Raw genomic sequence first — 16334 nt, 5'->3', positions numbered from 1 at the left:
GAAAGGCATTAGAGTTGGTAGAAAACATGAGCTGGGGTGTGCCGTAGGCAGGTAACCTGAAGAGTCTCTGGTTTTCTTTTTTCCTTTCTTTGCATGTGTTGGCATTCTTTATTTTGAAGTGTATAACACCTTGTAGTTGGGAACTACAAGAAAACACTTTAGGAATAGTTAAAGTGCAGAATATTGTGTTTTCCTTCCCCTTATTGGCTGTTCTCCCTCCCAGTCAGAGATACAATATTAGCAGAGTGGCCTAGTAAATGTGCATCCATGCACAATGCTCTTCCCTCAGGATAGGGATAAGGATCTTGCCAGGATCATGTCCATCCTTCAAGAGCACACAATTCTCTTCTGAAAAGAGGACAGGAAGGATCTTGTGAAAATCAAGAGCTACCATGAAAACAGAAAGGAAAAGCAGCACCAGAAGATATAAAAAAACCTAACAATTCTTCCTTTAAATGGAATTCAGAGGTAGTTTGAATTCTTAATTGGAAAATTATCCTATGCCTGCTGCAATTCTGGCTGCAGGCTCCACATTTTGAAAACTGCTTTTGCAGCAGTTGGGGAAAGTGTCAGCAGCAGCTATCACAGCAGCACACACAGGTGCATTTTGTGAACCTTGGTTTAAATTTTGCTGTCTGGAGTTTATATGCACAGATCTGCGTGACCATGGGTCAGGACCTCAGGCTCCTGAGTGTTAAATTCTCATGTCTTTATAAGCCTCTGGACAGGTGTTTTAGGTAGAGCACCATGAAAGCCTTTCCCAGCCACCACACTCTGTGGGCTACACTTGGATATATAAGTCAGTGGATGCTGACATCTCTCCTCAACGTGCTTTAGTTGCTTAAATAATATTGGGCAGTGCATCCTCCAAATGTTCTTCAGAGTGTAAGAAAATACAAGGCTGTGAAAGTGTCTCTTCTTGTTTTGTTGCTGCTGCTGTATTGCCACACTTGTGAGGTTGTTGTAGTGAGTTCTCAAGGCTAGAGAATTACAAGGATAAAGGGATAGCTTTAGAGTCTGTGTGTGTGTTTTTGCAGCTGTGCTTCGGGATCTGGCTCTTCCCACTGCTGACTTTTTTGCATTCTTCATGTAAAGCTCCTCCAGACAAATGATGAGAGACCATTTACTAAAAATACCTGAATTCAAGAGTCAGAGCAATGCAAAACAAAGCTCTGTTCCTTGCCAGTGGGAACAGATGTGAGGTGAGGCATGAAGAAACAGCATTGATTTGGGATCTGTTTTGCAATCAGTCATTGGTATAAGAAAGCAACTTGGTTTGGGTGAAGGAAGGAAGACCAGTGCATCACTTCTCGCCCTTATCTGCCTGCAGATAGAGCAGCTTGTCTTGCTTTTGTGTTGCAGAGCACTTTGTGAGCTTTTCAACTTGTACTGCACTATTTGGTGAACAGAGGAGTACTAGGAGTGTGCTGTGTGCTAGTCCTTTTTTGTCATCATTGTTATTCTGAAAAGAACAATTAGGCTTGTCAAAACTAATTAAGGGAACAAGTAGATGGCAGTGGAAAGGAACTTCAAGCTAGAATGACATGTTTCAGGAGATCCCTCTCATTCCCTGGTGCACACTTGAAAGGCATTATGAGTAGATCCACAGAGCTCATGCGTGCAAATGCACAATGGTAATGAGTATTCTGGATTTTGTTAGGATATACTTAGGTTCTTCTAATTGCAATCCCTTTTAAAATGAATAGTACTGTGGCAGACTGATGTCTCTTATTACCTGAGCCAAACAGTTTAGCCCCATTGCTGCAGGGGGAGATACAGTGCCCTCTCCATCTGGAGGGGAGGGACCCAGAGGATGTCAGGGGGCCACGTGGAGCCATCTGACGCTGTCAGATGTGTGTCAGGATGCAGCAAGTAGCTCTGAGTAGGAGCCTGGTGTCTGGCTTGCAGAAGGATGGATGCCAGGAGAGTGCATTTAAGGCTGAGTTTAAGTAGGAAACCTGTTGGTAAGGGCTGCAGGGCAAGTGCCTAAAGTGTTCCCAACCTTTACCTCAAAGTGCTGGAATTACTGTTCTGTTTCATTAAGTTGTGATGAATAGATATGATGGTAAGCATGTACATCTGTCTCTATTTGCATGTCATACACAAGGGTGATGGTTACTGAGTGACTGAAATTACAGCAGTTAGTGCTACTCATTTGAAAAAGGCAGAAAACCTCTGCAATGAACTAGAAAGATTGCTTTCTATATACATTGGGGACTAATACTGCAGCACACTGTAATATTTTTCACTGGTATTTAAAGGAATTTCTGTGTATCCTATTGTCACTTTTAACCATGTCCATATATTGGGAAGCTTTGATCCCAATAATTGTGTGATCACAGGAACTCAGGCTCATTCTGGCATCCTTGCCAATAACAGACAGCCCTTCTTCCTTGTGGGATCACCCTGAAACTGATGGTAGCGATTAAGGAGCAGACTGTTTCTCACTGTGAGCGGAATGATGAAAGCCCTGCCTGTGCTGCTTTGTTTTGTTGTGTTGGTAACTTCTGGCCACAATTCCGAGTGTTGTGAATGGACTTGCTGTCGATGTGGTGCTCTCGTTAACAAGCAGTGCCAGATTCAGTTACCTGCACAGTGGGTCATAACGTAGTTATTTTGACATTTGCAGCGCTGCCTGATCTTAGGTGAACTCCAGCACATTTATATGTTTGTCATTGCTTCAGTTGCTGTGTTTTTTGTGGGATTCACAAAAATGTATCAGAGCATCTGTATTTTTAAAATTATTATTATTATTATTTTTACTGTTTTTGCTGTTGATGCCTCAAGGATGAAAACGGCAAAAGAATGTGATGAAAATGTTTTCAGAACATTAGGGAGTTCTGAACGTTGGCTGGCTCAGAGGGAATCTATTATTTACAATCTACTGTATCAAATTCAACTCCCACCGAATTAGAAACTGATTTTTGTCATTGTCCCTTTTTAATCTAACCCTTTGGTTAACTCAGGAGAAGCAGCACCATAAATCACAGGGACATCTATGGATTTTTTTTTCCCCTGCCAGCCATTGCTAGGACTAAATGTTCATCTCTCAGTGATTCTTATCAGCCAGGACACTAATAATAACATTTCTGTTCTGGGCTTGACTTTCCCTCTTCCAGGAGGAAAAGTATCTTTTTAATGTGCTTTGAAAAATATTTTTAGGGAGTAAATAACAATGCATGGGAAGATTTGACTTGGGGTGCTTGAGTTCCAGCAAGTGATATTAAAAAACTCCTTGTGCCTCTTTTGGTAGTTGTCAAGGACCATGGATGGCATGGGATCATGGTGTGAATAATGAATACTTTCTCACCTTTTTAAAATCAGAAATTCACCATATGTGCAACACAAGTTTTTCTTCTGAAGATGGGGAAAAGGAGGTAAAGAATAGGAAGATTGCCCAACAAACCAGAGGCGAATCAGGAAACTTAGTATTTCATGTCTCTAATCACCCAAATAAAAACCTCCTTTTAATTTGCTTTCTGAAGGCATGAGGCTGCTGTGCCCTTGTTTTTCCTTCAGCATTAAGCCAGAACTCTGATTTTACTGGGTCTTGGGACCAGCTCTCTGTGCTATCACTAGAACAGTCATAGTAGCCTTGATCTTGTAGACAAGGGACAGGCAGGATCACTCTCCTGTGCCTCGGGAGGTTGGTGTAGGGCCCCTGAGCACGGTCTGTGTGGAAATACAAAGGAGACGAGTTGTTAAAAGGTTGGAGACCTACATCCCAGGTGTCCCAAGGTAGGTTTAAACTGGCTTTGTGCTCCTTCACCAGCTCTGTCTGATTGCAGCCTTTCAGCTGACTGACTGTCTTCTCTGTCTCTCTCCTCCTAGGTCAGTGGCTGGTTTGGATAAAGAACCTGACCTTGTGCACATGGAAGCCCGGACAGCTGATGGACGTGAGTGCCTGCAGCCGCTGCTAAAAACTGGGCTTTGAGCCAATAATGGAGTGGGAATGAGAATCCACTTTACCCATTTTACCTCCCCATTTACATTTTAATTGGTAGGGGAGACGTGGGTCATGGGGTTTGATGTGATGTTCTTATCCTGAAGCTGTAGGGGAGAGTCGCGGGCCACAGGGCTTGTGTCTGTGGAGGGGGTGGACAGAAGCACAGTCTGTTGGGCTAAGAACCCACCTATTCTGTTCCCTGTTGTTTCAGTATCATGTAGTTTACATCCATCATAGAGAGCTGGGCTACCAGCACTGTACCATATGCATTTCCAGAGGCGCTCAGAACAGCTAGGCGGTACCTGAGAATCTGAGAAATTACCTGCAGCCAGACTTGTCCTCCAGCCAGAACGTCCCTATGCCCCTTTGTCTTGTATTGAAAGTATGTTTTAGTTTTGCTCATAATGTATGAATAGGTGTTCCATACCAGCATATTACAGGCTTGAAAAGGTGCCTGGATCTGAAGCAGGAAATAGGAAAAAAATTTCTTAACCCCTCACTGAAGTAAATCTAGTCACATTTGCAGTGGAATGGATTCCTACATAGTCAATCTCCAGCAAAGACATGATATTAGATGCAAATTGACTTACTCTCTCTGAAGTGTTTTAGCTATTTCTCACAGGAACTGCAGCACAGTAATAGCAGATTCTCCTTGTGTGGTACTTTACTCCAGCATGAGGAAGTGGGAGCAATGGAACAAGTGTCCCATTTTGGTGCAGGGACAGTATAGAAAAACAGCATAGGATTAAGGAGTTAGAGGATTTCTGGGAGAAAAAAAAGCCTCATTTTTGTTGTTTGCAAACTTTTCTCTGTTTTAGTCAAGTGCTGCGTAGGCCAGATGTGTGAACAAACTCTTGTCTGTCAAGATGGCTTCTCTGAGGTTGTGGATATTCTAAAATCACTCACTGGCCTCCCACTGCTATTTAGTGATGGCAGCTGAATAAATAACCAGGCAATAACAGCTCAGGGGTGACAGCTGTTTGTTGAATATGTGGAAAAAGCAAAACAGGCCGACAGGTGGGTGGACAAGGTAGGGAGGCATCTTCAGTGCCTTTGCTGCTGTGTGTACTGTCACAGCTATGATGGGAGAAGTGGTCAAATGCAAATAAAAAAATCCCAAGCAAGCAAGCAAAGTGCTGATGGAGTCTGTTTTCAAACTAAGTTTAAACTTGCTCACCCAGCTATTTGAATATTGGATATGTCAAGGATGTAAATCTTTGAAAGATGTATCCCCAGCTTAAAGACAGCTCTCTCCCTTCAGGTCTTGTTTGCTCAGGGGTTTGCTCTTTGTTCTTGTTTTAATATATAAATTCAGCATTTTGAAATTGGCAGCTGATGGTGTTAAAGGTTTCACTGGAAGCCAGGCCTGGCCAGTGGTGTCAGCAAAACAGCCCCACTGCAGCTGCCATCCCAGCTCTGTGGGGCTGTGCTGGCCCTGCTGGCCTGTACCAAGGACTCCTCTCCCAGCACAGCACAAAAGAACAGTGCTGCTCCAGTTAGAGGTTCTAAGGCTTGAAACAATATTCGTTTGTGTTACAAAGAAATGACAGCCTCACAGCTATAGACTTCCCCAGTGTGATATTGTTCAGCTCTGGGTGCTCAGGAATGGGGCACTGAACTTTTCTCCCAGTTAGTTCTGCAACCAAATTGGGCCTTCATGTGCTCAGTGAAATAACTGAGGCACTTACACCTGCTGGAAAATGGGGCCCTGCAGTTACTTCCTCTTGATCAGAAAGCTTCTCATGAAAGTTTTCCTCAGTATTATGCAAAAGGAAGGAAAGGCTTCTCTAATGCCTCTTTTAGGTCAGTCTGGTGGCTCAGTCACTTGTTTGATGCATTAACAGACATAGATTTAAGTATTCCCATTGCTTAGTTTAATTCAGATAGAAGAATCCATGCCTTCAATGTCACTGGCTGCTTGAAAAATACATGATTCTCCTAGGCTGGGCATTTTTCTTTTTTCTTCTTCTGTTTTCCTCCATGATTTTAAGTGAAAAAAAAAAAGTGGAGAAGGGAGGGGAAGAAATGGAAGGGTTGTTTAGGACTAGACTCCTGATTTTGATGATTTTTAAATTTTTTAATTTTTTTTTCTTTTGGCATTAATGGGACTCAAGAACCCGTCTAATACCAATTCAGACACTGGAGCCTAAAAGGAGCTCTGGAGCTGGGAACAGGTGGTGGGGCATGCTGGAATCTCGTTCATCCATAAATAAGTCAGGGCTGTCAATAAGCTTATGGATCTGGGAGCTGGCAGTCCTGTTCACCTCTCTGGTGACTGTCCTTCAAGATATCTTGCCACGTGGTTTTGTCTGTCCAGTCATGGTTGTGTCTCTGAAAAACCCATCTGCCCCTGTGCCTTGTCTCCTTAAATACTGCAAGATGCTGATAATTCCAGTGCCTATCTTATCTCAAGCTGTTCCCATCTTTTGTAGCAGATGAAGTTTTTCACATTTTTTCGACATCTTGGCAGAGTCATTGTAGCAGAATAATAATCGAGGCTTGCATTTTTAAATTGTAAAAACATGTAGGAGCCTTGGGCATTGTGCCTTCTGCCAGAGTGTAATAGGCAGCAGCAAGGACAGGGCTGGATGCAAGGGGACTATTATGATCACACTGACACAAGCACCCACCAGCATTCCTGGGAAGGATATATTGAACTTTCTGATGTTCAGTAAGTTAATCTTCACCCCGCTCACAGATACACTGCAATAAACAGGATCTGAATTATGGGAAAAAGAGGGGGAGAAAAGGTAACCAAAAGGATAAAACAGGGTAACTAATTCTTGGAGAGTCTACATGTCTTTTTCTCTGTGGGAAAAATTATTGAGGCCAGTGAGTTTTTTCTCCATCTCATAGAAACCTTCATGATGTTATGATTTTAAGTATTGCCTGATACCAGGGTCTGATTTAAGCTGAGCCAATCTGCCAATGCAACTTGTCTCTATCAGCTGCCCTTTTCCCTGTTAGCCGCGCTGGCCAGCCATCCCAGGAGGGCGGCAGGACTTTCTGTCCTAAGTCACAGTCACCTGCACACAGGTTAGCCCTTTGCAGCCTGCAGCCCAACAGCTTTGTCTGTTTCACTGCCTCCCTTCAGGAACCCACATCTCTGGGGAGAAAGCCTCTTGTGCTCCTGCTTCCTGCCAAAGCTGGCATGGAAAAGACGAGACATGGTAGCTTGGCTTATTTCACCAGTTTGTCCCTTCCAATTTCAAGAAATTGTTTCCGTTTTGTCACTTCAAAAAGGGTAAAAATACACTCCAGAATCTCAAGATGGAAGACTGTGTTAAATAGCAATGAGGAGGTGGTTCAGGCTCCTCAGCTGGAAAATGGCTGTGAAAGTCATTCCCTAATCCTAAGGGAAATGGAAAGGCTTTGTGTGGAGGCATGGACGCTGGGATTGGAGCTGCAGCAAGCCCTCCAGGCTGCTTGATGCCCATATTGCCACATTCACAGATGAGCTGAGGAAGTGGCTGGTGTTGCTTATAAGCATGAGGAATTTTTAATGCTGCCTGGGAAGTAGGGAGCCCTTCTCAACTCCTTTTGCAGTGGAACATTATAAAAATCCCAAAAGTTACAAAAAAAATTCCAACCTGCTAAAAGAAACCAAAATCCCCAAACCCTTTAATTCTGGTGTTGTATAGGACAATATATAAATTGGAAGTAGTGCCCAGATAGAAGCAACCTCCCTTATGCAATACAACTCCCAGTGAAAGGTAAGCAAGGCTTTGGAGGCATGGCTTAGTCTCATGTCAGCTGCCCCTCTGGGTGAATGTCCTTTTACCTTGTGGCTGCCCAAAAGGGGGATGCAAAATTACCTCATTCTGGAGGAGAGGCTGATAATAGCCTGGAAGTTAGGATGGCCTCTTCTCTCTTAATGGAGGCTTTTGTTGAGAGACCCTGTTCTTTCTATGTGAGAAGACGTGCCTTGTGAATGGCACCCTTAGAAGCTTGAGCAGAGACTTGAGCTTGTTTCTTGCTTCGAGTTGCACACAAATGGGAATGGAACTGGATGGTGCTATATTTTTACCTGATTTTTAATGTATTTGAAAGGGATTGTAAAAAAAATTTCTTTGTGGAAGCAGGAAAAAAGCAACACAACTTTATCTGGTATACTAAAGCAGAGAGGTTTAAAGAGATATTATTTGTGTCTGTGTTTGTTTTTTTTAAATAGGCTTGTATTATAAAATATATGAAAATAAATAAAACAAGAGACTAAATGGAAAATGGGTAGTGAGCTACCCCCCCTTCTTCACCACCATCTCCTTGTGAATATTAATCAGGTGCCATTCTTTGAGTATATTTGATTGCTGGTGTAACACACTCAAAATGACACATTTCCAATGGGCAGGAAGCTCGTTGTCATGTCAACACTTGTGATTTATCTGCATTTATTTGTGACAGGTTTTTATTCCTCTTCCCATTCTGTCACTCAGCAGCAGCAAATTATCCCCTTTTTGGAAGGATAAGAATATCCAGGCGACTGTGTGGGAGAACGTACTGGAGGGAATGAGCTTCTAAAAATACAACTCCTGACCTCTCCTCCTTGTTCTGCCTAATTTTAGAGCTACCTCAAAGAGCAAGTCACTGCTGTTTATCTCTTTGGATAGCATGGCAGCACATAAGACCCTCTTGTTTTCTGAGAAGTTGCTTTTATCCACTGCAAGGTTGTCTTCAGTTCCACAGTGAGGAGCTAAATAGCAGCTCTGGGCCAAGTGTGTGTATATCAGTTGATGAAGAACTTTAATTTATGCCAGCTGAAAGTCTGACCTCTCTGCTGCTGCTGCTGGAATTTTATGCTGGGAGAAAGCGCAGCTCTGATACTCTGGTTATTGGCACTGTCTCTATGTCAGGTGTTTTTCACCATTCACCTTAATCATTGCCCAGTACTCTGAGCTGGCACCAGCAACATTTTCTGCTGCTTTAGCATCCTCACTGGGACTACGATTTCATTACTACGCCAGACCTGTGTGACTGCTCTGACTCAGCCCTTATTAACCTGGAATCCCTGGTGCATCAACCCAGAACCAGGTCTGCAGCCTTTAAACAGGGGCCTTCACTCACTGGGTGGTTGGGCATGGACCTTCATTAGATTAAAGCTTGGCTGTAGTTTCTGACTCTTTTAGACAAAATATTTTAGAAATTATTAGTCTAATTATTAATGACTCTGACTTGCATTCTTTTTGCATTTTTAAGTGTGTTGCTGGGACAACATTATAAGAGAGGAAACTATCAGTCTATGAATCTTGTTTTAGAATTTAGGAAGGCAGTTGCCTGAATCTCAGAGAATTTCAATTGTGCCCCCCACAGCTTTCCACTGCCCCACATATTGCTGTAACTGGATGGACACAGACCAAGGACAAGGCAGTATTATTTTGTGATGGAGAATCCTGTAAACAGCTTTACTGGGCTAGTGATTGTCTTTTTAAACTTCTCTTTTATCATTTTGAGCTCAGTTTGACAAGATCCATGTCAGAAAGTTCTGTTGTGAACTCAAATCACTGCACCAGGCTCACCCCAGCCCTTACAAACTTGCTTCATTGATGTTCTGTCCTCACTCTTTGCAGAAAAGCAAAGAAGCATTTGAATCTAGGAGGCCTATAAAGTGCCAGAGTGCAAAAGATATGACCCTTTTATCACTCCAGCTGTCATCTTAGTAGTATTTTTATTTTCTTCCTAATTTGCAGTTTTCAGAAGAGCAGTTGAAAAGCAGAGATGGCATATTTAGATTACACACATCCAGAAACACAATGCACTCATTGTTCTGTTTCGTGAGGCCTTTTCTTAGCCTGAGTGAAATAATGCTTAACCCCCTATAACTTCTCTCAACTTACTAGAGGTGAGCACGTCTCTTCTTGTTCTAACTTTCTGTATATCTGCCTTTTCCTTCTGTTGTTTTCATGTTCTTCTCCAAGTCCCGTTCCTCCTCTCAGGCAATGTCAAGGCCTGACAGGATCCCATTAGTGTGATGGTCTTCTGTTCCTCTCTCCAGACAGAAGCATTTGATGATTCTTGCAGTGCATATAACTGCTGTTAGGAATCTTCAGCTACTCATGTTATTTCATGACCGTGGCATTTTCATTCCTAGCCTGTGTTTGCTGAAACATAGCAAAAAAAAAAACAAACCACCCACTTAATTTGGGAGATACTTCTGATTTTCACAGAAAAATAAGTTAAATTTAATAGTGTTGATTTAGGCTTTTTTTTTCTTTTTGTGTTTTATTGCCACAATTAAAACCAGTCAACAAGGCTAGGAGGTTTCAGAGGGAAGACAGGGATATGATTTCCAGAAGGGTGTAGGAATTGGTGAATTCTACCTGGGTGACTTCTGCTCTATTTGGTCTCATCAGCAGCTTTCTGATGCATTTATGGTTGGTACCCTCCATTGATGGGGGGTTTTGAACTTCAGTCTCCTGAGGGATGTCTGCACAACAGGGAAGGGAATGGCCAATGTCAAAGTGTGGTGAACTCCTAACTTCAGAGAGCAGTTACAGTGTCAAAGGCTGGAGGCAGATCCTGAAAGAACTTCTGCCTAGTTGGAGATAAGACCTTCTTTGGAGCTGCTGATGGTGTTTACAGACAAGTGGCATTTGTGACGTGTCCCTGTCTCCCCTTGCAGACACCCACTATTTGACCTGTCGGATCCAGGAGTGCTCCGAGACCAAGAGGAGCGGGCCCTTCTCGCGCTCCATCGACGTCAGCTCCCTGGTTGTTCAGGATGAATACATCTTCATCCAGGTACGTTGGCTTCATGCAAATGGGACATGAATTCTGCCTGCACGAGGGATTTTTTCTTTGGGTATATTCTTAGGATATTCTCAGGATAAGCATGTGGGACCACAGTTCTTAAGAGTCCATCCCGTTGGCTCTGCAGTCTGGGATACAGCACTTGATCTCTCTGATCATCACTTGCCTTGAATCATATATTTTTAAAATTTGTTCATTAAGGGTCCATGAAGTTCACAACTTGCTATTTGTGTGGCTAATTGTAAAATACAAAGGAACTAGAAATGAACTGGGGAGAACAGAGAAGAGCAAAGGAAAGGTGTGAATGATTATTTTAGCAATTGGAAAGGTTTATGCTGATTTGACAGTCAAGTAATGCTAATAGGGTGAACCAAAGTTTGTTGCAGGAGGGAAAATAGCAGAAAAATCGAGGAAAGTTGTTGCAGGGCAACTTCAAAGTGAAAGATGTCTGTGAATTTGTCAGTTGGTGATGATTCTGGAGATGAGGAGAAAGTGTCAGAAATCAAATGAGAAACTACGTGGTTTTGAGATTTTTTGAGAATACATAGGCTGGATGGAACAGGGCCATCTCTCTAAATTTTGTGTCTGTGGAAGACTGAGAATGAATAGTACTGTCTGGAAGAACACTTCCTGAAGATGTACCATTTGGTGGAAAACTGAGGGCCAGGCTGTGGTGATTCCAGATTGCAGGAAGCTCAGGAGACACAGAAATTACAGACATGGTGATGTTAACTGCTTGCCTCCAATGCTGAATCAGGGAGAACAAAATGAGATGAAGACTGGATTCAGGTGGTACAAAAAAGACACATGCTTCCCTTTTTGAATAAGACTGGGTTATATTAGGCTCCTATTTTATTTCCTTGAGTGAGCATTTTTCTTGACTATATCCAAATTATGAGAAAGATTTGCTGTGTTTATTGTCAGACTTTCTTATAAAAGGGAAGACTGATAATTCTGTGCTGGCATTAGGTGGAAGACTGGTCCCTGTAGCTTGGGAGGACTGCAGTATGAAAACTGCATGCATTTGAGCAACATTGGCAGACTTCTGAAAGCAGGGGAGTGTGCTGCTCTGGAGATGACCTACTGCAATGGGAGCCACAGCTCCCCTTAATCGCCCACGAAACCCAGTCTGCTACTGCTTCCTTTGGCCTCAGTGGAGATCCACTGCTAGAAAACACTGTGAATTCAGTTTTTGCTACTTAGTAAGGCATGATTTGACTAAAAGCAATGGCTTTCCAATCGATAAATGCTCTGTTCTCCAAGGAGTATTTTAGAGAGACTCTCTTAGTGTGGTGGTTTATATCTGCGGCTAAGGATGTTGTGGAACATCCAGCTCTTTAAGCATGAGACCTTACAGATGTTTTTCGCTCCACAGCTCTCATCTGTGTTAAAATAAGGCCACTCTGTTTAGAATCTTGATTTCACAGTGAGGACGTGGGCCTGGTGTGTGTATTCCTCTGCCTCTAATCAGCAGTGAGCAGCTCAGGCTATTAGCTTCTAAAAACTTCAAGTTAAAAAAAAAATCTGTGTGTGTGTGTGTGTACAAACACATGCATGTATGTATATGTAATACTCAAGTGTCTTGACTATTCTTAGCAAGGTTTTATTATAGCTTAATGGGTGTTTGAATTGAAAATCACATCCCCACACTTTAAAAAGCTGTTAAATATACACACAGAACATTGCTGCTGCATTGGGCAGGAGACTCTGCATTCTCAGGCTGTCTATCCCTTTCCCTGTGTTTTGTGTCACACTGGCAGGGTTTCTGCCTGTCCAGCAGCCTGCTGTAAGTGGCTGAAGATGCTGGGCAGTGATTGAGCCCATGCAGAGCTCAAGTGACACGCAGGCACTTCAGATTCCCAGCACACTCTGAGCTGAAGGTGTGTTAAATCCGGGATATGGTCAATGGAATATGCAGAGTGCTTGGTACATATGTAGGAATGCTGATATGTCCTGGATGTATTAGTCTCACAAACCATGTGGTATTGCTGCCTCTTATGGGATGTGTCAGATTGCTTGCAACATCTCATGCGTGTTGTTCATCTGGGTAATCTTGGACAGAAGTGTAGGAGCCAGGTCTTTAGAATTTTAAATACTAGACAGAGATGAATAAATAAATATCAAATTAAATGTTAAGAACTTGGTGAGGTTTAATAGCGGCATAAAGCATTGGTGCATGAGTTCTGATATGTCTGTTCTGGAACAAATCAGAATTAATGTCTTGGAGTGGAGAGAGGAACTTGGTTTTTTTAACTTTTGTCATTAAACCAGTAGATTTTTATTCTAAATCTGAAGGCAGTGTTCCTCTAAACTTGAGCGATTGAAGCCTTTAGGGGCAATTTGTCTCTTATTTCACCTATTTCAACATGAGCTAGGTCTCTCTTTGAGTATGCCTTTCTCATTAATATTAGAAGGAATGTAAGCAGAGCTTAGTGAAAACCCCAAAATTTTGACAGTTAAAATTAGGGAAGATGAATTCCAGATATTCATATCAATGTCTTAGATTATCTACATAGAGTTATTTACAAGTGAATATCCATTCTAACCAAGATGATAACCAGGCCAGCACTGTAAGATTCCTGAGGAGCATTAACTTGTTTAACTGCACTCAAAGCAAACATGATACTATGATCCATAATGGATAGAGGAAATAAGAAAACAGCAGATATTATGATGCCATTATAAATCAACAGTTCCTGTTGTGCAGCACTTCTGAAGGGATCTTTCAGAATTACAGTACAAAGAAAGAAAATGAGAGTGATCTTATGCTTGAAAATTTTATCTGTTGAAGAGAGTTTGAAAAGACTGGCACTTGTTGCCAGGCAAAAGAGATAAATAACATAGCCCATGAGGAAAGATGTAAGAGGTAATGTGGAGGGAAGAAAGAAATAGCTACTAAGAGAGACTAGGAAGAATTGTTATGAATAAAACAGTAAGTGATCACTCTGAATTTATTGACTGACTTCCTACTTGATTGATCAATAGTTATTTAAGCATGCCTATCATGTCACTAGGATTGGATTGGATAATTCTGCATAAATTGATACATTAAGAGAAACTCTTACCCTCTCTTGCATGCATAAGTTTTCATTGCATTCACAGTATTGCTCTGGTGTAACCAGGAGCCAATATCATAATCTTCTTTCATGAATAATACTTAAAATTCATACAACTTGCAAAACAAGTCATTTATTAGTGAGAAAATATTGGAATATGTCTGGACTTGTGCACTATAGCAGAAGGAGCTAATTTGATGATCCACTTTGCCATTTAATGTCCGTGTCTGTGGTGTTCAATTACATAGCTGTGCTCCAGTGAGTACTTGTTACTGAAGCAATATAACTTTCCAAACTTAGGTGCAAACATAACCTACAACTCCCTAAAAAATGTGATTTCCTGACAATTACCTAGACTGCTATGGTACTCTCATCTGCAGAGCCTACATTATAAGACACAGGGATCAGGGATAGTCATTTGGGATGAGTCTAGAATACTGATACTTTGGAGAATTTATTTGTTAAAAAATACATTACAGAGGGAATTCTGGGAAAGGTATTTTTCAGGCAAGTCTTGTATCAGGGTTTCTAATGGAATTGCTCAGGCGGCTGAAAAGTGTTGAAAATTAAATAGGCTTTAATGAAAATGGTGATTATTTTTCAGGAAATTCTATTTTGAGTGAGATGGCGTTGTTTGGAGAGAACCTTTTTATTTTCCTACAAGTAAACAAATAATATCAGTGCCGCTTGGTTCTGTGAAGAGAGGATCAGGAATGATCTGTGCGTTTCCTTGTCAACAGATCAAAAATTTCCACTGAAAATGAGGGAAAGCATGAGCAAATGTCACCACTTATTTCATGTTGTATTGCACGAAATAGACATGGATTCTTACAATTTCAGGCAATGAGGAGAATCTGGCCACAGAAGTCCCAGTGCAGTGTTGCTTATCTGGGGGGGTCTGAGGGGTCCCAAGGGACATGAACAGGGCAGTGCATTCCCTGGGAATCAGCTTTGCTGTGGGGCAGGGCTTTTTGCAGAGAACAGCATTCCTGTGGGCAGACCCATAGGTGCCATAGAGAGGAAAGTACTGCTGAGTTAAAGGAGCTGTTGTTCCTGGCTGCCCAAAGGTTCTGTGCAAGGTGCAGTGCCTCAGCGGTTCTTCTGGGAGGCTGGACTCCCGCCTTGGATGAGCCTGGCTGCTCGTGGAAAGGGATGACATTCACAAGGCTGGCCTGTGTGAGGACTGTGTCTTCACACAGCAGCCTGGGTATCAGGAGATGGACAGAAATAGTGATGGAACTCTTCAGAATGTGTGATGTGAGGACTGCTAGCACTACTACTGTTATAGTGCTGGTGACCTAAGGATATCAGTGGGACAAAATTTACAGGGAGACAGTATTTTTTGTGATAGAGTTAGAAAAGGACAGGTAAGATTTTAGGCATATTCACAAGATCCTAAGGGACATGAGAAAGGATTTGGTTTCTCAAAATTGTTTTTTCTCTTTTTTTCCCCAGCTGTAGATCTAGGTCTCATAAATATGTTTCCATCCCCCTATTAATCTTGTTGTGTTGTGTAAGCCCTTCTGCTTGTGGCTTTCCCCCCAGAGATCATACCAGCCTAGTCTGGCATGCAGTTATCGCTGTCCCCGTTCCTCTCTTACATTTCTGTCTCTGTCAGCACTTGGAGACCCTCAGGGTTACTTTGGCCTTTTTGATTTGAGCTGGCTGTAAGTGCAGAGGTGTGTGGATGGGTGATCAATACCTGTCTTGGTGATTTTTTATGTCTTTATTTTTCTCCAGGATGCTGCAGACTCTGCTATCCCAGTGGAGAGGAGCTGAAGTTGATCTGAGTTGTAGCTCAGACATTCAGCACTTTCCATGGCAGTGACAACACCACTGGGTATAGAAGACTCCTCAGACTTAGCAGCTGATACCTGGTTTGGGTTTGGGCGTGATACAGGCCAAACAAATGCCTTTGGAGATGAACCCTCTCAGATCTCTCTTTGACTGGTGGTCTCATAAGGACAAGGAATGATCCCTGCAAAGTTTTATTGAAAAGGATTGGCATTTTGCTTCAGATCCTGGCCCATTTCCCCTTTAAAAGGGAAGTGCTTTGCACCACTAATCAGAGAGGCATGCTGAGGGGCACTGCCATATCCCTTCCCAAGGCCTTTAAAGAGTGGAAGCATGGGTACCACTTCCCCTTTCCATCCCATGGCATAATTTATCAAGGTGTTTAGCTGCAGGCTGAAACTCAAGTGTCTTGTCTCCCATTGGCCCCTGCTTCTATTTCTCCTTCTGGGAAGCTTTCTTGTCTTTCTATGCCATTTCATTTGTGATTCAGTCTCCTGGGAACCCTGGAACTGCCCATCTTTCTTTTGAGTCCATATTCCTTCAGGTTCTCCTGGGACATATAATGATCCCATGTTCAAAAAGCCCAGTTGCTCTCTTGGTGGCCCTTTGTTTTGAGGTTGATGTGATGAAGGAAGAAAAGAGTTTGAGGGCAGCTGGGAAGAGAGATAGGGTCTTGGCTGTGATGGGGTCTGTGGTGTTGCCATTTAGGAGCAAGGGACGGTGGTTACTCACATCCTGTGCATACAGCAGTATAGAAGCAGCTACAGTTCTTGTAGGAATTGTAGGAATTACAT

The 16334-nt window shown here is 42.5% G+C and overlaps 1 protein-coding gene across 1 annotated transcript in view; it reads left to right on the top strand.

The window, feature by feature from the left end:
• SORCS3 (sortilin related VPS10 domain containing receptor 3) overlaps window positions 1–16334 on the top strand; it is a 180806-nt gene that overhangs the window by 99462 nt on the left and 65010 nt on the right. Inside the window, exons 6-7 of the mRNA XM_005416385.2 lie at window positions 3832–3896; window positions 10563–10681. Of these exons, the coding sequence (XP_005416442.2) occupies window positions 3832–3896; window positions 10563–10681 (184 nt within the window). The remainder of the gene's footprint in view (window positions 1–3831; window positions 3897–10562; window positions 10682–16334) is intronic.

Source organism: Geospiza fortis, unplaced genomic scaffold, assembly GCF_000277835.1.
Source record: "Geospiza fortis unplaced genomic scaffold, GeoFor_1.0 scaffold130, whole genome shotgun sequence".
NCBI lineage: Eukaryota > Metazoa > Chordata > Aves > Passeriformes > Thraupidae > Geospiza > Geospiza fortis.
Note: the sequence above shows the minus strand (reverse complement) of the source record. Positions and strands in the feature narration are given on the sequence as shown.